The sequence below is a fragment of the Brachyhypopomus gauderio genome, unplaced genomic scaffold (genome assembly GCF_052324685.1).
Source record: "Brachyhypopomus gauderio isolate BG-103 unplaced genomic scaffold, BGAUD_0.2 sc79, whole genome shotgun sequence".
In the NCBI taxonomy this organism is placed as follows: domain Eukaryota; kingdom Metazoa; phylum Chordata; class Actinopteri; order Gymnotiformes; family Hypopomidae; genus Brachyhypopomus; species Brachyhypopomus gauderio.
The window spans coordinates 1-25,000 of NW_027506900.1; the positions used below are offsets into that span (position 1 = coordinate 1).

Genomic DNA, 25,000 nt, shown 5'->3' on the forward strand with positions numbered 1-25,000 from the left:
ACCTGGGAACCAGGTCACACACAGACACGTGAGCAACACCTCCAGTGCCCACGGCCCACAATTCCCAAAAAACACGAGAAGGAAAGAAAAACCAGCAGGTTTCTGAAGGAAACAAAGGCGGTCTGGTCTGTCAGAAGGAAAATAGGACTACATTCACACTCCTGACACTCTCTGGGTCTACATATCTAGATGGGTATAATTCTCAAGTCCATGTGTCTGAAACGCATTTAACTGTAATACCATCTGCAGAACTACAAATCTATCGCCACAGGCCAGCTCTGGACTTCAGGACATGCTGATGACAGACAGAAATACAGAACAACCCGTGATGCTGGTTTTTCCACTGTGGTTGGGGAGTGAGGGAGGAGTGTGTGCGGTTCTGACACTGGCCGCGGACCGGGCCCTCCTGCAGCAGCGCGGGACACACGTGCACCTCCTTGATGTTCTTCAGGTGGGAGTAAAAGGTGAAGGCCAGCCTGCCCTCCCTGCAGTCCGGCCGGTCTGAAACGGGGGGGGACATACTGCTCAGCTGCTGCGTCTGCACACGTGACGCCTTCACACGCGTCGTTAACGTGCTCGCGACGCCATACGTGACGTGATCAGTTTACATGCTATAAAACATCAAATGGAATTAGACGTCTCCTGTCCAACTACGTTGAACCGCAGCAGTTCCAGATTATGGGGAGAGAATCAATCAGACTGCTAACAGGCAGGACGTGTGTGTGTGTGTGTGTGTGTGTGTGGTGTGTGGGTGTGTGTGTGTGTGTGTGTGTGTGTGTGTGTGTGTGTGTGTGGGTGGTGTGTGTGTGTGTGTGTGTGTGTGTGTGTGTGTGTGTGTGGGTGTGTGTGTGTGTGTGTGTGTGTGTGTGTGTGTGTGTGGGGCCACACCTGCGCTGACGTCGATGCCTCGCTCAAAACCAGCAAAGAACTGCTCTCCTTCCAGCATACTACACACATCCGATGGCTGAGGACCATCATAGTTCTCTGATAGAGAGGTCAACCTGCCGTCAACCTACACACAAACACACACACACACACACACACAAATAGCAACTACAGAAGATATCACAAGAATGTACATACAACAATGTGCTTGCCCTCCCCCCACCCCACACACACACACACACACACACACACACACACACACACACACACACACACACACACACACACACACACACACACACACACTCACACCTTTCTCAACCTTCTCATCTGAACACACAGCCTTTAATACTGGCATGCTGATGAACAACGTCTTCACCTGCATCCCCAGGCTTACACTGAGGTCAAGACTCCACATTTGATATTTGTGAAATAAGCTTCCTGGATAAACAACACGTCGTCACCTTGCATGTTCAATGTGGTAGTAACTTCAGGCTCCAGCAGATGCCGCTGAAAGACGATCAGGCGATAAATATAAAAAACACCTGCAGGGTGCTGGACCAGCGGGCCTTCAGCTCCGAGGAACATTACATTCCTGACTCTGGATTCCCAGACGAGGGTGCAAACGTGACTGGCGCATTCAGAAGCGTTTCACGACACTTTCTTCCAGAAAGTTCCAGTGACTTGTCCAGTTCAGGCCAAAGGGAATCGCAGATGTTGTTCGTGTTTGTGGAGCTATGACACGCTATTCAGTACGCTTTCATCACAGGTACTGCACAAAAATCTTTCATGGAACATCTTCTGTTACATGGTTTTTACATAAAACTAAATAAACAAACAAAACAAATGTGCAACACAGTAACTAGGTTGCTAACAGGACTGTTTAGCATGTCTCATGGTGTGCGCATGCGTGTGTGTGTGTGTGTGATAATGAAAGTGCTTGTACAGGAAAGTACTCTAAGGCTAGGGTTAGACCTATAACCCTAACCCCTAACACCAGGTTATCTCTATGACCCTAACCCCAGGTTATCATTTATTACCTTAACCCTAACCACCCTGGCTATCACAGCCACCATGCAGGAGGGGCCTCTACCAGTCCAACGACCGTTTGCACTGCACCCCTTTTGTTCACACATGTATACATGCATACAAACACACACACACACACACACACACACACACACACACACTCACCTTGTCTGAAGGCAGGCACTGCAGCAGTACTTGTGTGAGGTCTGACTTTCTCTGCAGCACCAGAACTGAACTCTGAACTGCTTTCAGCCTGTGGTACACCTTCCTGACCACTCCACTAATGCAGCTCTGTGTGGTGTACCACAGCCAGTACCTACACACACACTCACACACACACGCACACACACACGCACACACACACACACACACACGCACACACACGCACGCACACAGCACGCACACACACGCCCTCACGCACCGCAACGCACGCACGCACACGCACGCACGCACCACGCACGCACGCGCACGCACACGCACGCACATGCACACACGCACACACACACACACACACGCACGCACGCACACACACGCACGCACACGCACCAGCACACACACGCACGCGCACGCAACGCGCACGCACTCGCACGCACGCACGCACGACGCACGCACGCACACGCACGCACGCGCACGCACGCAACATGCACACAAGCACACCACACACACTCGCACGCGCACGGCGCACACACACACACACACACACACACACACACACACACACACACACACACGCACTCGCACGTTTTAAAATGCCATTACCCACAATGCTCTCCACTCAGCAACACTCTTCCCCTTCAGCCATCATGGGCCACACAGAACTGCTGACTTGGACCAGGAACACAAACTGTGCATGGCAAAAAGCACACACTGACCAGCTGGACAGTGTGTGTGTAATAAAGGAGTGTTTCACACACACATACACACACACTCGCACACTACCACGCACACACACACACAGACACACACACACATACACACACACAGTATTCCTGACTCACCATGAAAAGTGTGTTAACAGAAAAGACAGCGTAGAGCTGTGTGATGTAGAGTGAAGCTTGAGCAGTAATATCAGTCCAGGTGTGAGCCACAGGGTCACCGTGCAGCACGTACAGCCGAGACACATCTAGAGTGTGGCCTTCAACACACACACACACACACACACACACGACACACACACACACAAACACACACATACACACACACACACACACACACAAACACACACATACACACACATACACACACACACACACACACACACACACACATAGTCACATGCACTGTCCTCTTAATGCTGACCCTGTAGTAGAGGTCAGGACAGAGAGAGTAGAGTAGGACAGAAAAAGCTCCACATTACCAGTGAGTCCAGCTGGCAGGGGGACCTGCACTCTGATGGCTGCAGGAAGTGGATGTTGGGAATTTGGGAGAGGCAGAGGAGGGGACTGGCGCTGGCCTGAGGGTCTCCAGTCAGATCCTGCACCTCAGACAGCGCACACCTGCAGGACCTGGAAACAACAGCAGCACAGAATGTATTACTGCAACTTGTCTGCTCAGTAGCACAGTATGCATGACTGGATGGATTAAAGATACACAAACTCAGGCACTAAGGTATCCTGTCAGTGCTCAAAATATAAGTGGCTGTTTCTATTCAATAATAGTGAATAGTGAACTTATATTTCATATGAAAAGGCACAGCTTAGTCATTTAGTCAACATAAATTGCAGGTGTTCTGTTCCATGTGCAGAACTTCCTCTAAACATCTACATGACCACACAAGGCCATTCATATGATTTATAGTAAAAACAGTCATCAAAAGAAACTGGTTACTCAGACAGCAGCAGCGATGGTGAAAAACTGGCTGTGTGTTTGTAAGACTCACAGATACTATGAGTGGGACGGAACCTCCTTATAAATGTCTAATGAGTGCTAAACTAGGATCAGCACCACCTTCTCCACAAACAGATTACACAAGACGACAGACACCCAGTAATCCTGGGAGATCTTAAATGTGCACTCGTGTGATGCACACACCTGCAGTGTGACGGTGCGAGTCTGCGTGGTGCAGTCCGGGGGAAAGGTGAGCTTGATCCCGGGGTCACACCGAGACACCAACAGTGCCCCCGCTGGTGACACCACGCAACTGTCTCGGACAGGACGAGAAACCACAACAAACCAAGAGAACTGGCTCACAGTGCAGCAGGCCAGCTGCGCGCGCACACACACACCACACACACACACACACACTACACACACACCATACACACACACACACACACACACACACCTTATCAGTAACATCTGCACTGCCAGACTGGCCATGATATTTAGTTGAGAGTGGGATAATGGTGAATCACCCGTGCAGGCCTGCCCCGTGGTTTATAACTGTGTCCTCTCGCTCCCTCTTCTGGTCAGGGTGGGTAGTGTGCTCCAGGACCTACCATCAAACTTACGCACCACCACCTCCCCCTTACGTGTCCTGTGGTAGGGGACACACACTTCTACAGGCTTTCACAAAGAGGGAGACAGAGGACAAAATGGTGGATCAGCACAAGCACGTCCCGAGACCGCAGAAGAACAGCACCGAACAGCACCGAACAGCCCTGTGTCTTCACACCTTCCCTCTCACCTTCCTCAAATGCAGCACCATGTGGGAGGAGCTCCAAAGGACGACCGAGTAGGAAGTCATGCTCCTCAAGCCACACCCACTTCTTATCTGGTTTTCTTTCTGCCCACTTGAAGTGTATAACCCCATCGATACATCCCCGTGGAAACAGCAGCTCCGCCCCTCCAGGAGGTACACGTAGCATCCAGCAGGAGACACTGAGAAAACTGTTACAGCACAACATGAACTGTCAAATGGCGGAGAGAGTCTAGAGTCACCCCCCAGGTTGAACCTGTGCTAGATTTACCTGTGCTGGTTGAACGCTAGATGAAGCTCAGGGATGGGAGTCTCGTCTCGAGCTGTGAGGGACACAAGACCTCAGGGTCAATCCTTTATTTCCTTACTGCATTCCATCGTTTAATTCATCGGATTAACGATAGAGACGGATTTCGGAAGGCATGTGACAGGTGGCAGGGTCATGCGATTAAGTACAGGCCCAACCTGCTGGTGCGGGGGGGTGGGGGGGGAGGGGGTCGGGGGACGTCCCAGCGGGTTGTTCCGCACGTCCAGCCTGCTGAGCCGTGGGAGGGACCTCACGCACTCCGGAACAGTCCGCAGCTCGTTACTGTGAACCGCCAGAACCCTCAGAGAGTGAAGGGAACCTAGCAGGACACCACGGAATTAGACGAGAGAGAGAAGGAAACAAGAATGACTCTTATCATCACACCATAAAACTATAACGACACCAGGACTTTACACAGCGACTTCCATCCAGATATGATTTGTGCTCAACACCATAAATGTCAGGTCTCTGCGCTCCTGTATGGTGTCTACCTTTCTGAGTGTGTGCGTGTGCATGTGTGTGCGTGTGTTTCCATCGTCTCCCTCACCCAGGCTTTCTGGCAGGTCTCTCAGCTTGTTGTTGGAGATCTCCAGTGTGTGCAGGCTCTGCAGCCTGCCCATATCTTCAGGCAGCCTCTCCAGCCGGTTGAAGGACACGTCCAGTTCCTGCAACCCCAGCAGCAGCCCCACGCCGGGGGGCAGAGCCTCCAGCCTGTTCCCCAGCAGACTGAGGCGTCGCAGGGCCGCCAGGCCCCCCAGCTCCCCCGGCAGCTCCCGCAGCCGGTTGTGACAGAGGAGGAGCTCGGAGAGGAGAGGGAGGGAGAGGAGGCAGGGCGGGAGGGAGGAGAGGCGATTGAAGGAGAGGTCCAGGTGAACGAGGAGGGAGAGTGAGGAGATGGAGGGAGGGAGGGAGGTCAGCAGGCCCGGGAGGGGGTCCCCCTGAACATCGTAGAAGCGGTGACCTAGGTGACCATGCAAGGGTCGTGACAGGAAAAACACAGAAATGTGCTTCAGTGTGGCTTCTAGCATATGGTTACCTTGGAAACATTTAATTTACAGGTTGAATATTTACACTTCTCCCTCGTGCTATTTCTGAGTACAAACTCCCTGGGCAACATGACAGCAACCAAAGATTTAGCCCAAGGGGGTTTAATCGTGCTCCTGGACCACTTGCCCTGGGTAGATTTCTCTACTTTCCCGGTTCAGCACACCTGATCCAGTAAACAAAAGGCTGGGTAATGGACCGATGAGCTGGACCGGGTCTGCTAGAGCACGGTGAACCACGCAGGACAGCGGGGTTAAACTGAGTTTAAAACACACGTGCGCAGACACATACAAACGGTATTAAAGTCAATAAAAACCAACGTGAGTTCTACAAATAGGAAATTCCTTAGAAAATAACACTAGAAAAAGACACTGTGACCAAACTGAGGAAATGAGTGTGTGCTCATATGGACGTGTGTGTACCTCGAATGGCTAAGGAGCGCAGCTGTGTGAGATGGGGCAGAACCCCCAGAGCTGCCCGTACGGCGTCCTGGTCCTCCGAGCCCAGCCGGACGTACTGCAGCAGCCGCATGCGCTCCGGTACCCTGTCCCACAGGGCGGCCATGACGCCTGCCCCGCCCCGATACACGTCCAACGCCAGCCTCCCCGCCCACCGGCACCCGCGTCCAGCTCCACGGAGGGGGGGAGAGGGGGGGTGGGAGAGAGCTGCGGGGAGGAGGTGGAGGAGGAGAGGGGAGCAGAAGGGGAGACGCACGAGGAGGCACTGGACAGGGCGTCTGTACGGTCGCAGGAGAGCGAGGAGGTCGAGAAGGAGGTCTTCTCCGTGTCCAGATGAACCCCTCATCTCCACGGGCGTTCGGGCAGCTCTCCGTTTTGACTCCAGGACCTCACGTTCGTTGTCCAGCTCATCCCCCGCGTCTGTAGTTTTACATTTGTCTGCTCCGTCTGTAATTTGAATTGTATTTAAACTCGGTCTCCTATCCACATCTGATGCGGAGACGTCCGTGTCCTTTGTCCTCAGGTCTTCACTCCTCCTTTCCACAGCCTGTGTTGCTGGTTGCCACCTGTCCATCCCGTTCACTCCGTCATTCTTCTCCTCGCTCTCCATTCCTCTCCTCTTTCACTCTCAATCCTCCGCTGGATGGCAGAAGAGAGAGGAAGGGACGGGAGTGTCACTACACAGATGGGACTCCTGGTCTCCTCCATAGCTGAGACCCAGCTGCATCACCAATGTGCCCCATGTGGAGGTGGCCAGGCCCGGGCAGGTCCAGGCGTGGAGCAGGACACCACAGTCATTCTTCAAGCCCGAGGTGTAAATTGAAAACACAGAGAAGCGATAGTGGAAATCAATGTCGGCCCAGATGATAACAGATGTGTTTTTTTCGGACGTCCTCTTACATGAACTCTTATTACACTATTTACAGGAAACTGGGCATAAGGTTTCCAGTTACCGACTGCAAATAACATAACTTGGTGTCATTTGCAATTCGGTGTTTTTTCAACTACGTTTTACACGGTGGACTGACTAACTAGTCCGTGCGGCTAGATGGTTCGGTACCTGAAGTATATCTTGAGCTGGTTACCCACCTGAGCTATAAGTGCATATATTAGCTAGCTGCCGTTAACATTAGCAGTATCCGCTAGCTGGAACAGTTAACACAGCTGTGTAGTTAGTACGTAACTAGCTGTCACGCGGTGTCATAATGTTAACCGTGAACATTTTGATCTTATTCGTCTGAAAAAGGTAATAAACTTCTTATAAAATGAGCAGGTTACACGTAAGTACGTTGATATAGCAGGTCGCACGATAGCTGGTCAACTACTTCCTTGTCAATTCACTTTCCCCACATTTCAGTCGCATGAACCGCGCGGAGCTTTTCGAAATGAGGCGGGACAGCCGCTTAAAGAGACACCCGCTAAAAGAGATACCCAGAACCAGTGAATCAGAACCACCCAATCAGAACCAGTGAATCAGAACCACCGAATCACAACTAATAAATCAGAACCACCCAATCAGAACCAGTGAATCAGAACTAGTGAATCAGAACCACTGAATCAGAACCAATGAATCAGAACTAGTGAATCAGAACCAGTGAATCAGAACTAGTGACTCAGAACCACTGAATCAAAACCAATGAATCAGAACTAGTGAATCAGAACCAGTGAATCAGAACCACCGAATCCGATCTAGTGAATCAGAACCACCGAATCCGATCTAGTGAATCAGATCCACTGAATCAGAACTACTGGATCAGAACTACTCCTAACTATCAACAGAAAAACTGCACTATTTATACAGTAAAATATAAATTAATGACATGTAATGTACTACAAATTAGTGTCTTAATTTAGTGTCTGAAAATGACTTTTCTGCCCAAATGCGCCAAGTATAGTGTCAGGATTATCATGGCTTTTATTTCTAGATTGCTGAAGCTGTATTGGTTATTATTTTTTGCTTGCCCGGACATGTTGTAACGTTGTTTGTTCTTGGCTGCAGTATTTTGGGACTCTGTGAGACTAATAAAACATCTTCCTGCCATCACGCCTTGATTCCCAAGAGAAGTCCAGAAGCAGTGGAGCATATCATCCCCTAAGAACTCAAAGAATTTTATTTTTGTGCAAAAAAATAAAATCATTATAAACTGGGTGTGGCTGATATAGAACATGGCCCTCAAGAACTAATAATCTTACACGAGGAGTTCCACAGGTCATAACTGCTTATTCAGTATACGAGAGATCGGTTTTATTTAAAACTCCAATATTATCGGTCAGTATTGAAATAGCCTTTTCCTAATATTACCCTGTGATTGACCCCACAAATGTACTTTATTTAATCTGGCACAGAGCTGTCGAAAGAGGCCAAAGGATAATGTAATATTGTCACAGCAACTTCACTCCTACCACATTCTAAGAAATTCTTCAACTATACTGGAACACTCAGTACTGTTGTTGCATTGGATAGATAGAGGAGCGCAGATGTAGAAATGCAGTCAAATAATGCAACTTCTGTATGAGGGAGGACGTGAGGGTTTCTGTAGACACGTTTGTGCTATGAAATTTCACTCATTCTGTTTCAGATAATTATGAGCATTTTTTTGGTTGTCTGTTGTAATAATTCTACAAGATACAGAACACGCGTTAGAATATTCGGTTCTCTAAACCTGTCTTATAAAGACAAAGAGAGAAACACTGGGGTGGAAAGCATGCAAAAAAAAATCATTAATCTATTAATGTTTTTTGCTTTAGTATATAGTTATTAATAGTCAGCTGCTACTGTATACAGCTCCCGCATTGCTAACAAAGACGCACGTGGGCTGACATAATTTTGTGTGTGTGTGTGTGTGTGTGTGTGTGTGTGTGTGTGTGTGTGTGTGTGTGTGTGTGTGTGTGTTTTAACTGCACAGATGGGTAAATGCGGAGGACAAATTTCGATTGGGGTGAAAATCACAACTGACAAATATGGCACACACACACACACACACACACACACACACACACACAATAGTACAGAATGTTATTTTGTTATTTTAAAGTAGGCGCACACAAGGGGGCGGATCCCCCCCCCCCCCCCCCCCCCCCCGTAGCGCGCGCGGTACTGCCTCGTTCCTGGAAGTTCTTAGACCCAAGGCCCGGGAGGTTCGGGAATCCTGACCTGTGATTGGACCATATGGCATTCTTAACACGTATATATCTACACGCCCCTCCTTAAACATCCACTTTGACAGTTATGAGGGTGTCCCGACTAGGACCAGCCCTCTGAAGGTTTCGCAAACTTGTTTAATATCCTGTTCAGCGGCCGTGCGATATAACTGAACTGAACTTCTGAAGGATAGTACTTTCTGACAAGACCTTTTAGATATTTTTAGTTTAACTGAAGAGGTGTTGTGTAACAAAGTTACACGAGGGTCGCTGGATATTACGTGAACACAACAGCGACGGTACCTGACTAGATCATGTAGTCAACTTTATCTTCAGTGAGAACATGGTGTCTTCATGTCTTTTACAGTTGAGAGTTTTTGTTTCGTATTCTATCTCAACACTTGCATAAATTCATCGAGAAGAATCCCTGGGATGCAGGATGTTTCCCCTAGACTCGCCGTGGAATATATCGTTCGCCGGTTGTGGGTTTCTTGGTATCTATCATGTCGGAGTGGCCAGCTGTTTGCAGGAACACGCACCGTTTCTGGTGGAAAACGCGCAGCACGTCTACGGGGCATCTGCAGGGGCGCTTACTGCATCCGCGCTGGTCAGCGGCACCTGCATGGGTAAAGAGTCCTCTCATCCTGTTAACAACAAATACCTTTAGTTTTTCAGTATGATGCAAGATCCAGCAGAAAAGCAGAACTGATGGCGTGTAGAAATTAATGTAGCAAAGCCAACTTGCTTGTTCTGATTGTGCTTGATGCAGCTTGATGCAGTTGTTACCATCGCATCATAAGCACGCGCGGCTGTTTTTGGATTGTCATTGCGCCTTTTCCTTTGACGACCCGCTTGCAGGAGCGACGGGCGCCCACATTATTGACGTGGCAAAAGAAGCGCGAAAGCGATTTCTGGGGCCGATGCATCCCTCTTTTAACGTGGTGAAAATCATGAGGGCCCTGCTGAAGCGCATGCTGCCCCCTGACGCCTACAGCAAAGCCACGGGCAGGCTGGGCATCTCCCTCACGCGCGTCACTGACGGAGAGAACGTTCTGGCGTCACACTTCACCTGCAACGAGGATGTGGTGCAGGTGAGATGGAGATACACACACACACACACACACACACACACACACACACACACACACACACACACACACACACACACACACACACACACACTTATTTATGTACTATCAGTTATAGATGAAGAGATAAATATGAGGGAAACTTCACTGACCGGAGCAAATAAACCAGTATAAACTCAAGACAACCCATAGTGCTACAGCACAATTGCAGACCCCAGATCAACTGATCATTTGGAATGTTTAGGGAAAAAATATATTGGTGTGTCTCTGATCTGAGATCAGCCAGATCAAAGATTATTGGCACTGTGATGCAAAGGTTAAAGTGTAAAGAAAGAAAACTCCATCCACACACTCCAGCAGCGGTCACCTTGGTTATGTCTGGCAGATGGAGCTGCCTCACTCGTATTGACGATGTAACTAAATGTCTTTTATGTCGTGACTTTACAAGCAGTTAAACGCATCGTCTGCAGGTTTACTGAAAGAGACTCTGCGTGGTAGTTGTACAGCGGGACAATTCCACAAGAGGGTCATCACAGGGGAAATAAGAACAGGAAGCTTTCTCTTCCCTCACCTCTGCAGAACTAAGTCGTCAGCTGAAGGCTGATGAAGATAAATACTTGAGGTGCCAGCAGGCTGTTCCTTAGTACTTAGTACTACTTCCCTCACTGTTTGCAGATAGTTTGTGCCAATATTAATACTCAGCTAACACTGCCATTAAATATATCTCAGCAGTCATAGTCCTCCCTCCTCTCTGCCTCTCTGCACCTGTCCTCAGACACAGGCTCAGGGCCACCCAGAGCATGTCATATATATGTCATGCTGACGTTTTGTAAAAAGAAAACCGGATTGAGGAATTAAATTTATCTATTTTTATTTCTCTGTCTGTGAGTGCTTACTTGACTGCGTGTCGGGAACAACTTACCACAATCCTCATTGGCGTTAGACAGAAATCGCCACTACACCATAAGTATACAGTCATATACTCATGATCAGTGCTGTTTTGTTATACTGTTTGTAGATTAGAATGGTCCAAAATAGACTGAAGGCTAAGCAAACTGTAAATGAAATTTCTTACAAACAAACAAATGGAATTCTTAAGCATTTCTGGTGTGTGTTTTTCCAGGCGTGTGTTTGCAGTACTTTCATCCCAGTGTACTCTGGCCTTATACCTCCAACCTTCCAGGGAGTGGTGAGTGCAATATGCATCCTTCATCATCATCTCACCAGATGAAGTCACAGTTGGCACGTGTCGGAGTGCTATATCTGAGAAGGAAATGCTCTCTGACCCTGTTATTGTGTGTGTATAGAATCCTATTGCAGTTGCAAAACTGTTGTCAATGAGGAAAACTATATGAACTGAGTGTGCTTATTATTAGAGGTGTCAATTCCAGGTTCATAGATTAAAAGTCCTCACCAGGATTTTGCTCAAGCTTGCTAGATTTTCTAATTAGCAATCCAGGTAAAATGAGTGGAATCAACACAATCCAGGAAGCCTGAGCAAAATCCTGGTGAGGACTTTTAATCTATGAACCTGGAATTGACACCTCTACTTATTATTAGGCACACGTATTGAAACTCACATGGGATCTGTTGAAGACCACACCCATGCCCCGATGAAGCACCCCCCCTCTAGTTCTGGTGTGTAAGTGTGTAAAGGAAGGCTGGGTGGTGTGTGAGTGTGTAGGGGGAGACTGGGTGGTGTGTGAGTGTGTAGGGGGAGACTGGGTGGTGTTTGTTGACAGGACCAGTGTTGGGAGGCTCTGAGATTTCCGCGCCCTTTGCTCCCTTTTACTGGCTTTTCCATGAACTGTTTGTTTTTTTTATTGGACGTTCGGAGTGGCCCCCTTCCTGTCCGAGGTCTTCCTGCCCGTACCTTTGTTTATGATGATTACACTCTTTAGCAGGTAGCAGAGCAACACTCTTGAATCTAAGACGTTGAAGAGAGCAAACTTGAACTTGTCTTAAATGGACCTTGGACACAAAACACCCACAATGATAAGATAAAACGCGTGAGTCCATATGCATCCCAGATGAGTCACTGGGTGTTGACAGGATTACATTTCAGGGAGGATACAGATTTTGGTTTTGCAATGATATATGCTGAAAATAGAAATGACTAATCTAAATGCCATTTGGTTGGTTAAAAACAAAGTTTTATATAGAAATACTTCTCTGTGCATTATGTGAATATAGTCCCTTATGAGTTATAGATTGTTCTCAGGTCAGGTCTTCAGGCTTTAACATTCAGCTCTCTCTACACCAGCAGTGTATGCCATGTGTCTTGGCAAGGCCTCTTGGGCATAAATATGCCTTCCCTCTACCATGTGTGACACTCAATGAATCACTGCGTGTGTGTATGCGTCCGTGTGTGTGTGTGTGTGTGTTGGCAGGCATTTGACAGAACAATGCCAGATCAGTACTCCAGGGTCAGTGTGAGTGTGTGAATGTGTGTACATGTGTTCTTTTCAGTGTGTGCATTCTGTGCTAAAGAAGTATATGTGTGTGTGTGTTTGTGTGTGTGTGTGTACTGCCAACTATGACAAGAGTCACAGGGTAAGGATGATGTTCTTTGTTCTGTTCCCATGGTACCCAGTAATGGATAATCATATTACCAGAATCATAAACACTCCCACATCTTAATTTAACTCTCCAAATGTTTGCATCACCAGAAGTAAGATCACCAATATCTTTTGGTAACGACCTTTTGACCTGGATCTCCTCCTCTTGTTCTCTCTGTAGCGGTACGTGGATGGAGGAATCAGTGATAATTTGCCTCAGTATGAGCTGAAGAACACCATCACGGTTTCTCCGTTCTCCGGTGAGAGTGACATCTGCCCTCGAGATGTCAGCTCCACCAACCTGCATGAGCTCAGATTCACCAACACCTCCATACAGTTCACGCTCTCCAACCTGTACCGAGTGACCAGAGCCCTCTTCCCTCCTGACGCACTGGTAAAAGCTGGCACACACACACACACACACACACACACACACACACACACACACACACACACACACACACACACACACACACATTGATACAATCAGATCACACTTCAACACAAATGCTCCATTGCACACCCAGGGATGCTCAAGATAAAATGTGTCCCTGTGTCTACTCTTTGTTCATTTTCTGTGGTTTCCTTTAACAGGTGTTGAAGACAATGTGTGAACAGGGATACAAAGATGCATTTAGATTCCTAAAGAAAAATGGTGAGAGAGTGAGTGAGTGAGAGAGAGAGAGAGGGAGAGAGAGAGAGAGAGAGAGAGAGAGAGAGAGAGAGAGAGAGAGAGAGAGAGAGAGAGAGAGATTAACGAATGATCATTACTTACTGTATTTGAAACAGAAGCATGTAGGAAATCAGGTTATTTGCAATAGCTGCTGTAATAATCTTGTTCTGTGGTATGGAAGGCACTAATAGTCCATTTCACAGAGTAAGGTTACTGCAGTGCCAGACTGCTGCTGTGATTGTGGTCTAGGAGTTGTTCCTAAGTGTAACACTGCCATCTAGTGGTCACCATTAGTGTCACCATGAGGAGAATAAATGATTTGACAATCATTACTCTCTGTGTGTGTGTGTGTGTGTGTGTGTGTGTGTGTGTGTGTGTGTGTGTGTGTGTGTGTGTGTTTCTTTAGGCCTGATGCAGTTCAGGCGGCCACACCGCCCGTTGCATTTCAGTGTTGAAGAGCAAAACCTTGCAAATGAGGACGGTGAGGAAAGGTTTCGAGAGGAGATGGTGGTGCCTGATGCTCATTCAAGCACAGAGGACAACATCTTACCGCACTTACCCCCTCGGCTACATCGAGGTATTACAGGCAGAATAACAGAGATAAAATAAAGAATTCAGGCAGATAAAATTTTATAGTATGCTGTGTTTTACAGCATTTAGTAGGCACTCCTGTCATGAGAGACTCCCAGAAGGACTTTGTTATCTCTATACTACTACAGATGGTCAGCTTTCATTTTTATTCTAGTACATTAGGTCCGAAGCTTAGGACCCTGTCAGTGGTAGCCAGATTGTTTTAGTGCTCAGTTCCTATCAAGTGTATTTGTACTCTGTGAGCAGCCCTGGTGGAGGCCTGCAGAGACAGACGGAGCCGCTTCAGGTCTGTGAGCAACTTGCTCCCTGTGAGGATGCTGTCAGCCATCCTGCTGCCCTACACCCTGCCTCTGGAGTCGGCTTTATCACAGAGTATTAGGTGACGTCCGCCTGCTCCAACACACAGCAACTCGCTTACCTGACATCTGTAAAGAAAATGTTATCTTGAAGATTGATAATGGTGTGTTATCTTTGGGTAATGAGTCTCTCTCTCCCTCACTCTCTCTCTCTCTTTCTCTATCTCTCCCTCTCTATCTCTCTCTCTCTCTCTGTCATCTCTTTCCTCTTTCTCTTTCTCTATCTCTCCCTCTCTATCTCTCTCTCTCTCTCTCTCTCTCTCCTCTCTCTCTCTCTCTCTTTCAGGCTGTTGGAGTGGCTGCCTGATGTTCCGGAGGATGTGGGCTGGATTAGGGAGCAGACGGTGAAGATGCTGAAGTTTGTTCTGCACCATGCTGGTAGGAGTGTGTCCCAGCGCGTGTCCACAAGGTAAAAACAAAACAAACATAGATGCACCAAACCTCCAAAAACATCCACAAGCTCCAAACATATCTACACGTAATAAAACACACGTCTGCCTCCTCTCAGATTCCCATACCAGCTGCCACTGAGGCACACTCAGTCTGTGCCAGCTGCCTTCAGCGCTGCCAGCTTGATGCCAGGCTGGGTGAGAGGGGGCAGCTCGTCCATGCTGGATGCCATCCAGAGACTGGACCAGTACCAGCGGCAGGTGCTGACGGGCCTCTTCTGTGTTAATCTGGACGTACGTGGCTCCCGCTGCGTTGAGCCGCGCGCCTCCCTCTTCGCCCCCCCCGCCTCCAGACGTCCAAGAGGAGGTGGACGAAGGGCTGACCATGCGCCCCGTGGGAAACTCCGTTCCTGCCTCGCTCCACAGGACACACCCGCCAGAGTAGCGCCACACCCCACAGCGCACTGCTGAAGTTATGAAACGTCTGTCTGCTGCGTGGTCATGTGATGACACTGAACCCACAGGCATCCTGGACGAACCGTGTGCTCAGAATTCTACATCAGATCTCCTACTGCTGCAACGACAGATGTCAATAACAACTAACAAATGTTTAACGAAACAAAAAGTATGGATAAACTGATTATTTATTGTCTCGTTAGGCTGAACTGGAGGTAATAAGACAATTGTGTGATCGTGTGGATGGACTCGAGACCTTTCTGTGTAACTAAGCACCCCTGGGGTAAATCACCCTGGAGTATATCACCCTGGGGTATATCACCCTGGGGTAAATCACCCTGGAGTATATCACCCTGGGGTATATCACCCTGGGGTATATCACCCTGGGGTATGTCACCCTGGGGTATGTCACCCTGGGGTATGTCACCCTGGGGTATATCACCCTGGGGTATGTCACCCTGGGGTATATCACCCTGGGGTATGTCACCCTGGGGTATATCACCCTGGGGTATATCACCCTGGGGTATGTCACCCTGGGGTATATCACCCTGGTAATGTCTGTGCAGTCTTTAGCTCTCCACTAGTCTTCATGCTCTCCACTTCAAGGTTAATGTTTGTTTCATTACTCCCAGTGATGCGGTTGCTTCACGGAGCAGTGGAGCATCGCACTGCTCGCCGTGCTGACGAAACGAGAAACTACAGCACAGCAGATGCATCCCGGTCTTCTCCAGCTCTTCTGGAGACAGTCTGACATCCAGGTGTGGCTGCTTCACCTTGTGGGGCTGCAGGCTCAGCTGTTAATTGTGAAAAGTCTGAAGGTGCATTTAAGGAAATGTTCATCCTCACAAGATCTTGAGACCTATTTTCCTACGCCCTCTATTACTGGAGTAAAGGACAGTGTTGGGGGGGGGGGGGGTGTCTCCCTGTCTCCCTGTCCCATCCACCTGGACCACCGGGCTGCGTTCAAGGAGAAGATCGGAAGGATCGGAAGGAGGAGTGTGTACACTAATCAGTAGTGTGTACACTAAGCATGAGTGTGTACACTAAACAGGAGTGTGTACACTAACCCTAGGTTGTGTTGTGCTCTTTGGTGTTAATAGTGCAATAAGAACGTCTGAGCAGTGTGAAGGTCTGCAGGTCAAAGACATCCACATAAAGGGCTTTAGGATCACCCACCACTGCTCCTCTCTTCTCTTCCTCTAATATTTGTTCAAGTCAATGACAGCAGAATATGGCTTAAACATGTTTAAGGCCCTTTAAACCCTTCCAATGTTGCTTATTTGAGAAGAACAACAGCAGTGATAATATGTAAACAATGTGAACCACAAAGGTATTTGCCAGAGAAAGCCCATGTGAACTGTTGAGTACTGCAGGAAGATGAAGAAACTATGGGGGGTATAGCTCTGTTTTACAGGATCATAGTGTAACATACCCTAGAATATAGTTTTATAGGATCATAGTATAAAATACCATAGGGTGTAGTTTTACAGGATCATTGTATAGCTTACCCTAGAGTATAGTTTTACAGGATCATGGTATAGCATACCCTGAGACCTCTACCTCTCCTCTAAGCCTAGCTTCCACTACTCTTTCCAAGATTTTCAGGTGACTGATCAACTTTATTCCCCTGTAATTACTACAGCTCTGAACGTCACCCTTATTCTTGAAAATCGGCACCATTATGCTTCGTCTCCACTCCTCAGGCATCTTCTGACCTTCCAAGATTCTGTTAAATAACCCAGTCAAAAACTCCACTGCTGTCTCTCCCAAACATTTCCATGCTTCCACTGGAATATCATCCGGTCCAACTGCCTTACCACACTTCATTCTCTGAATTGCAGCCCTTACTTCCTCCTTGCTCACCTGAGGCACTTCCTGATTCACAACCTCTACCTCTTCTAACCTACTTTCCCTTTCATTCTCTTGATTCATCAGTTCCTCAAAATACTCCTTCCACCTTCCCAAGACACTCTCCTCACCAGACAACACATTTCCATCTTTATCCTTTATCATCCTAACCTGCTGCACATCCTGCCCATCACGGTTTCTCTGTCTGGCCAATCTGTACAGATCCTTTTCCCCTTAGTGTCCAACTTCTCATACAGCTTGCTATATGCCTTCTCTTTAGCTTCTGCCACTGCTCTCTTTGCCTTACGACACATCATCTTGTACCTCTGTCTACTTTCTTCATCTCGCTTAAAATCCCAATACATCATGATCATGGTATAGCATACCCTAGGATGTAGTTTTATAGGATCGTGGTGTAGGATACCGTAGGGTTTTGTTTTATGGGATCATGGTGTAGCATACCCTAGGACAGTGGTTCCCAAAGTGGGGGGCGCGCCCCCTAGGTGGGGCGCGGAGCTATTGCAGGGGGGGCGCGGAGCTTGAAAGTAAAACGTGCACATGTGTCAATATTAGGGATGCACCGATTCCGATATTAATATCTGAAAAAATTCTAGATCGGGTATCGGGGACAATGTGACCGATCCATAAAAACAGATCTATTCAGTCTAATTCTATGCTTGTATTGCTTGCTTTTCGGAGTTAGTTCAACCTTAATACTCGCGCTGGTGGTATTCCACTTAGTCCGTTTATTTGCTGGTTGACCAAAATAAACCTGGGCTCCAGCAATACTTCACTGTTTATACATGAACTGGTGAGTTGTCCAAAGCTCATTTAATGCGTTACTTACAGAAATAAAATAAAGAGCAGTGGTCTGACTCGGTCTACGGCAGAAAGCTAAAAAAACAATATTCCATACGCGCGCTCAACTCACTCCCTTAAAGAGACAGTACACATATTTCTGGCCGTTACATGCTTTGTGCTCTGCGTGATGTCTGCGCTTGCAAACTAGCCGCATATGTATTGCTGTTTCTCTTATTTCATCTCCTTATTTATTTTAAATTATATTTAGAATTCTTGAACCATTTAAAAGGTTTCTTGCAGTTTATTTTTTTCATGTTTGACCAAAGTTGTGAACCTATTGTGTTTGTTAAGTTTTCAACACACCCCTAGTCAATGGGGGGGGGGGGGGGGGGGGGGGTATAGTTTTATAGGATCATAGTATAGCATACCCTAGGGCAGTGGTTCCCAAACTTTTTCTGCCGTGCCCCCCTTTAGTAGATGAGAATATTTTTGCGCCCCCCCTACACCCCCCCCCCCATATTGACTAGGGATGTGTTGAAAACTTACAAAAACAATAGGTTCACAACTTTGGTCAAACATGAAAAAAATTAACTGCAAGAAACATTTTAAATGGTTCAAGAATTCTAAATGTAATTTAAAATAAATAAGGAGATGAAATAAGAGAAACAGCAATACATATGCGGCTAGTTTGCAAGCGCAGACATCACGCAGAGCACAAAGCATGTAACGGCCAGAAATATGTGTACTGTCTCTTTAAGGGAGCGAGTTGAGCGTGCGTATGGAATATTGTTTTTTTAGCTTTCCGCCGTAGACCGAGTCAGACCACTACTCTTTAATTTATTTCTGTAAGTAACGCATTAAATGAGCTTTGGACAACTCACCAGTTCATGTATGAACAGTGAAGTATTGCTGGAGCCCAGGTTTATTTTGGTCAACCAGCAAATAAACGGACTAAGTGGAATACCACCAGCGCGAGTATTAGGGTTGAACTAACTCCGAAAAGCAAGCAATACAAGCATAGAATTAGAGTGAATAGATCTGTTTTTATGGATCGGTCACATTGTCCCCGATACCCGATCTAGAATTTTTTCAGATATTAATATCGGAATCGGTGCATCCCTAATATTGACACATGTGCACGTTTTACTTTCAAGCTCCGCGCCCCCCCTGCAATAGCTCCGCGCCCCACCTAGGGGGCGCGCCCCCCACTTTGGGAACCACTGCCCTAGGGTATTGTTTTATACGATCATGGTGTAGCATACTGTAGAGGTTTTGTTTTATGGGATCATGGTATAGCGTACCCTAGGGTATAGTTTTATAGGATCATGGGTTTTTTATTACCTTTAACTGTTGGATCGCAACCATAAGCAACTTCAGTGCAATGTCCAATACAATACTGTTTTCAGGTACTGTCTATGTACATATATATTTCTGCTTCACAAAGTTTGTTTGTGTGATTTTTTATGTCAAATGGTTGACACTCGTTTTAATCTTAAGTACATTTGACTCTAATGTATAACTGTATGTTATGGATTAATAATAAAAGTGTATACTGTAATTGTATCATTCAATTGTTTTTATGAAGAATCAAATTTACAAAATGTCTAGAATATGGCGCTTCTGTCTAAACTAAGTGAAGGAGTAAGTCCGTTTGGGCTTAAAATGTAGTTTGTAAATAAGGTTACTGTAAGGTTAATGTCAAATACTGTAAGCAGCTGTTGATTAATACAAATACTGGTATAGAATATGTTATACTCGTTTCGCTCAAGCGCTTGCCGGAGGGGTAGAAATTGTGCGTCATTGTCCTGCTCTCTGGTTAAGTGTGCTGACGTGTGGAACTACACCCTATATCCACCGTGCACTGGCTCTCTGTGTCCGGGAGGGGGCGCGACTCTTCACTGTCAGGCCTTGATGTCTGAGTTCCCGACCTCTCCACATCTCGCCTCTCCCCCCACTTGATAAATTGAATTTGCCGGGAGAGAGCGAGGAAGATGGCGGCCACTGACCGTTCCAGGTCCGAAGCTGCGAAGCAGCGGCGACAGGATCAACTGCAACGGTGGCAGGGATCGGAAACGGACCTGACCGGGGCAGACGTGAGGAGCCCGTCTACAGGAGGAGGCGGCCGCCGGGCTAAAGTTCGCTTCGCCCAGGGTGCAGTGTTTATGGCCGCCTGCTCCGCCGGGGACCAGGAGGAGGTGGCGGAGCTACTGAGGCAGGGGGCTGACATCAACCACGCAAATATAGACGGACTCACGGCACTTCATCAGGTACATCCACTACTTCACTCACTCATTTCCTCCTTATTATTACTTTTTTTGTCGTGGCTCGGGTTGTTGCACCCACGGCAAAAGTTTCAAAGTTTGGCTCCACTTTCCGAGTTGTGTCGGAGCTGTGAGCCTGTCTGGGAGGAAGAAGAAACCACTTGTTGAAGTTCATTGATGTTGCGCCCTGGACACTGACGGAGCGGAAAAATGGGACGCGGTTCCGAATTCTGCGTTTCCGAATTGTGTCCTTCACATTCCTACTGACACACGACGTGGGCTGGGTCCCCTCGCCGCGCTCGGTCGTTATTTCAATATAGTACATTATAGTGTGTTGTATGTTGTCAACAACGTGAAACTTTTGGGTCAGGTAATATAACACGTAAGCTGTGGGTGTATAAACCCAGACCTTTTTGTTTTTTCGACATCTTGGCTGTAATGGCCGTGTCAAGGTTTCTCTCTTCTCTGGGAGCGCTTAAAACCGGGCAGTCTTAAATGCTCGTCGTTGTCAGCGGACTTAAACCCCACAGTTTCACACAGAGGTTGCGAGTCGACGGCTTCTTTTTGTTCTCCGAGCGGTCGCGGTTTCGACGGCAGGTTCGGGACTAGTCCCGGAGCGACTGCAGACCTCCGCCGTAACGTCAAAACCAAACAGCAGTCCTACATGTTATAGAAGCCCAGACGTTAGTTCAGTTGTATTTATTAAGGTTTTATTATAAATGTCCACTTGTACTCGCAGCTGATTTGTAGTTAGCACGAAACGGATACCACACAAAGTTAAAAATGAGACTAAATATAATGTACCTGATTTAGCCTATTTTACCTCAGCGCGCTATACCTTTACCGACAACACCCACAAACACGACACACGTCCCACCATAAAAGGCTTTGGCTTCCAGGAAGTACAGAAGCCTAAGAAAAGCTCCAAAAGAAACTTTGTAATGTGGATAAACACTGCAAACATTAAGAGCTAACAGACAGTGTGGTGTTAACAGTAATTGTTTATCCCTGGAACGGAGCGCTGGTTTTAAGTGTCTCGGATGGACGGTGGCGACGGTTAGTAGGACGAGATTGTGGTGAAGGTCATAGGGCTGGTATTGTTGTTTTTGTTTGTTTTATTTTTTAAAGGGCATTTGTGTCATCAGCCACAAGGCAGAACATGAGCCTTGAAGGCAGTGTGAATAACTGAAAGGGCCAAGCACTCCAGCTGTGACTCTCCTGTGGGTTCACGGGCTGACTGACTGGTGCTGGAGTCCTGGAGGAGATGTTCAGGATGAACTGTGAAACGGCGCCTCACTCTCGCTCCCACAGAGATGGGTGTGAACATCGCCACAGGCTACTTTTCCAACGGAGATTTGATCATATGTAACCATCCCTGTTTAGTGAGAGTAGACTGTCTACAGAGAACTCCAGGTTTGAATATTAACTGTGCATTACAAAGTGGTCGCGTGTGTGTGTCTGTGGTAAAACTGTTCTGTTCTGAATCAGTGTCACAGCTTGACAGAGGTGTACAGTTTTCTCTTTTATGCTATGAACACACACACACACACACACACACACACACACACACACACACAGTGTCCCCTCAGTTATGGATAGAGTTTCAGAAATGGTTTGCTTCCTGCTCTTTTGCTAATGTAAACAGGAGCTGTGTCCACTGGCAGGCAGTAGTGGGCTTCTGATGACATGGCCTCTGATGCGCTCGCCTGCTGTGACGCCTTCTTCAGCGGGCTCAGAGACTCCAGGCTGGTCCAGTTTGAAATTGGGTTTCCATTTTGCCCTTTAGCCAGACCACTGTCTCGTGGTGTGACTTTGGAGATGAGGCTCCTACGTTGGCAAGACGCCGAGTGCGTAGGTCAAAGGTAGAATGGCACTAAGGCATCAGCCAGAGTTGAACCATGACCTCATGGCCCAGCCCTATATGCCCAGACCACTGACACACTTGCATGCAGTTTGAAAGATTGGTATGTTTTATAACGTCTACATAATTATTGGAATTTCACATAATATATTTATTTTTTTGCAAAGTGAGTCATTGCTGTGCTGTGAGGTGCAAAAACTTGAATTATTAACCAGCAGTCTTAGAACTGAATATCATTGCTGAAAGGACTGTCTATTCCTATCAGATCTTTCACTTGTTCTCCAACACACACACACACACACACACACAAGAACACACACACTTCTAGTCGGAGGCAGGCATGAACACGGTACTCATCTCCCATGTCCCTCACATCTCACCCTCACATCTCACCCTCACATCTCCATATCTTTACGGGCGGCCTGCTGGCTACAGTACAGTAAGAGCTCTGGTATGTTCTTTTACCATTGTGTCCCTCTGAGTTGTCATTTTGCACGATTCTGCTCCACTCCATAGTTCACTGGAAGACAGAAGCGAAAGTCTTCGAAGCGAGTCTTTAACATAGTTTCACGGGAGCGCAGTTGTTTTCCCTTCAGAGCAGCTTATGTTGAACAGATACAGAGACGCGTGTCTTCTCTGTCCTCGTATGTCCAGGCCCTTTACTGTGAAGGTTCCTGTAACTTTGCTCCAAATATGGGCATACAGTTGGGCATACGGCTTATTGATGAGATGCAGGCGTTGCTGCTCGTTTGAATTTTAGACGGTGGCATATCGTGTGCATTACCACATTAGAATAGAACCTCCTCACTTACACAAAGTGTTGGCAGTAAGCAGTAGCCACTTCTTGTGGTTGGTCCTTGTAGTCCTCTGAACTTTTATACTCTGAAGTTAGAACAGACATTCTAACTGTACATGAGTCTAACAAACAGCATGGTGTGAAAGCAGGAATCTCCGAAAGTAAAGAGACATTTATTTTTCTTAACTTCTCAGTATGTTCTATCTTCCCAAGTGTGTTGGTAAGTGTGGGGGAAATGTAATATAGACTGTTCTGTTCTATTACTGAACAGAGTGGGAAGTGGCATTCAGGAAGCTGGAACCATAGCTATACTGGCCTCCATCGGATTAGCATACTGGAAAGGAGGAATGTGTTCGCCCCAGAGAAAGCTCTTCAAACACTACCACGCAAGCAGCCCTAACTCACAGCAAATTGTAAACATAATGTCCACACTGCTCCTTGACTTTCTCTTATTTACCAAAACATAAGTTTATTTTTGTCAGTAGAACAATACTTTTAGATGTTCTTGGTGTAATATTCTTTGTTGTCTTTATAGTTCAGAGTATTAACATGCACCTCCTAGTACACTGGTTATAAAAGTGAGCAATGGTTACAGGGATTAAAATCTCCACTGGTAACAGGGATAAACATCTCCACTGGTTACAGGGATTAACATCTCCGCTGGTTAGAGAGATTGACATCTCCGCTGGTTAGAGAGATTGACATCTCCGCTGGTTAGAGAGATTGACATCTCCGCTGGTTAGAGAGATTGACATCTCCACTGGTTACATACATAGGTTTATTCCACATACACATTATGTTTCTTCCTAACTAAAATCTGTTTGAAACAATTAATTTAACTGCTTTTTATATCAAATTTTTAAAAAGAACTCCAATATTCCCACATACGACATCCTCTTGGAGAGGAGAAATGACTCTAGATCACCTTTACCATATTTACACAATCTAGATGTTTACCCTACACACCCACAGTAATGTACCTCCAAACTGTTTACTTCCACTATGAGTCTTCATGTTGCAACGTACTGTTATAACTGACCACCGCCGCCTCACTAGTGGAGAGTCATGGTGGAAGTAAATAGATCAGAGTTACTGTCTCTGTAAATAGTCAGAATGGAAATAAACAGAAATGAATGAATGTTTTACCTGTCTTTAATTTGTTCAGATTTTTTCAAATGGTTGCTTTACTGGCATAGATTATTTTCTTAAGAAAATGCAAGCAAATTCATATGCAGACGGCAGTACTGCTTACATGGTTCACCCATAAATATTCCTCAAACCAAACATGGTTCATTCATATATACCGCCATTCACCCCACAAACACTGTTCACCCATATATATACCTTCAAACATTCATACCACACACGGTTCACTCATATATACACTCATTCATGCCACACACATGGTTCACCCATATATACATTCAAACATTCATTCCACACACATGGTTCACCCATATATACCTTCAAACATTCATTCCACACACACGGTTCATCCATATATACCTTCAAACATTCATTCCACACACACGGTTCATCCATATATACCTTCAAACATTCATTCCACACACACGGTTCACCCATATATACCTTCAAACATTCATTCCACGCACACGCTTAACCCATATATACCTTCAAACATTCATTCCACGTGCATGGTTCACCCTGTGTGGGCACATATACCCTCAAATGGCCGTATCAACAATATGGTTCACCCAATGTAGAGATATATACCCATGTGATGTCCATACCTACCCTACATTAAAGCTGCTGGTATTGCTGTGAACTTGTAATTTCATACTAAATGTTTGTGGTAGAGT

At 46.8% G+C, this 25,000-nt stretch overlaps 2 protein-coding genes and 1 pseudogene across 2 annotated transcripts in view; 2 read left to right on the forward strand and 1 right to left on the reverse strand.

The window, feature by feature from the left end:
• Window positions 1-384: 384 nt before the first annotated feature.
• Window positions 385-6,971, reverse strand: LOC143492612 (p53-induced death domain-containing protein 1-like; annotated as a pseudogene).
• A 2,624-nt stretch (window positions 6,972-9,595) lies between these two features.
• Window positions 9,596-16,519, forward strand: pnpla2 (patatin-like phospholipase domain containing 2). The gene is given in 10 exon segments (XM_076990967.1): window positions 9,596-10,128; window positions 10,361-10,593; window positions 11,714-11,779; window positions 13,330-13,542; window positions 13,743-13,803; window positions 14,228-14,398; window positions 14,659-14,791; window positions 15,055-15,177; window positions 15,277-15,462; window positions 15,464-16,519. Coding segments are annotated over 10 exon segments (1,512 nt in total). The 5' UTR covers window positions 9,596-9,941; the 3' UTR covers window positions 15,603-16,519.
• A 3,623-nt stretch (window positions 16,520-20,142) lies between these two features.
• Window positions 20,143-25,000, forward strand: part of LOC143492590 (protein phosphatase 1 regulatory subunit 12A) — a 23,562-nt gene continuing 18,704 nt past the window's right edge. Inside the window, 1 exon segment of the mRNA XM_076990939.1 lies at window positions 20,143-20,529. Coding sequence (XP_076847054.1) covers window positions 20,254-20,529 — 276 coding nt within the window. The 5' untranslated portion in view covers window positions 20,143-20,253.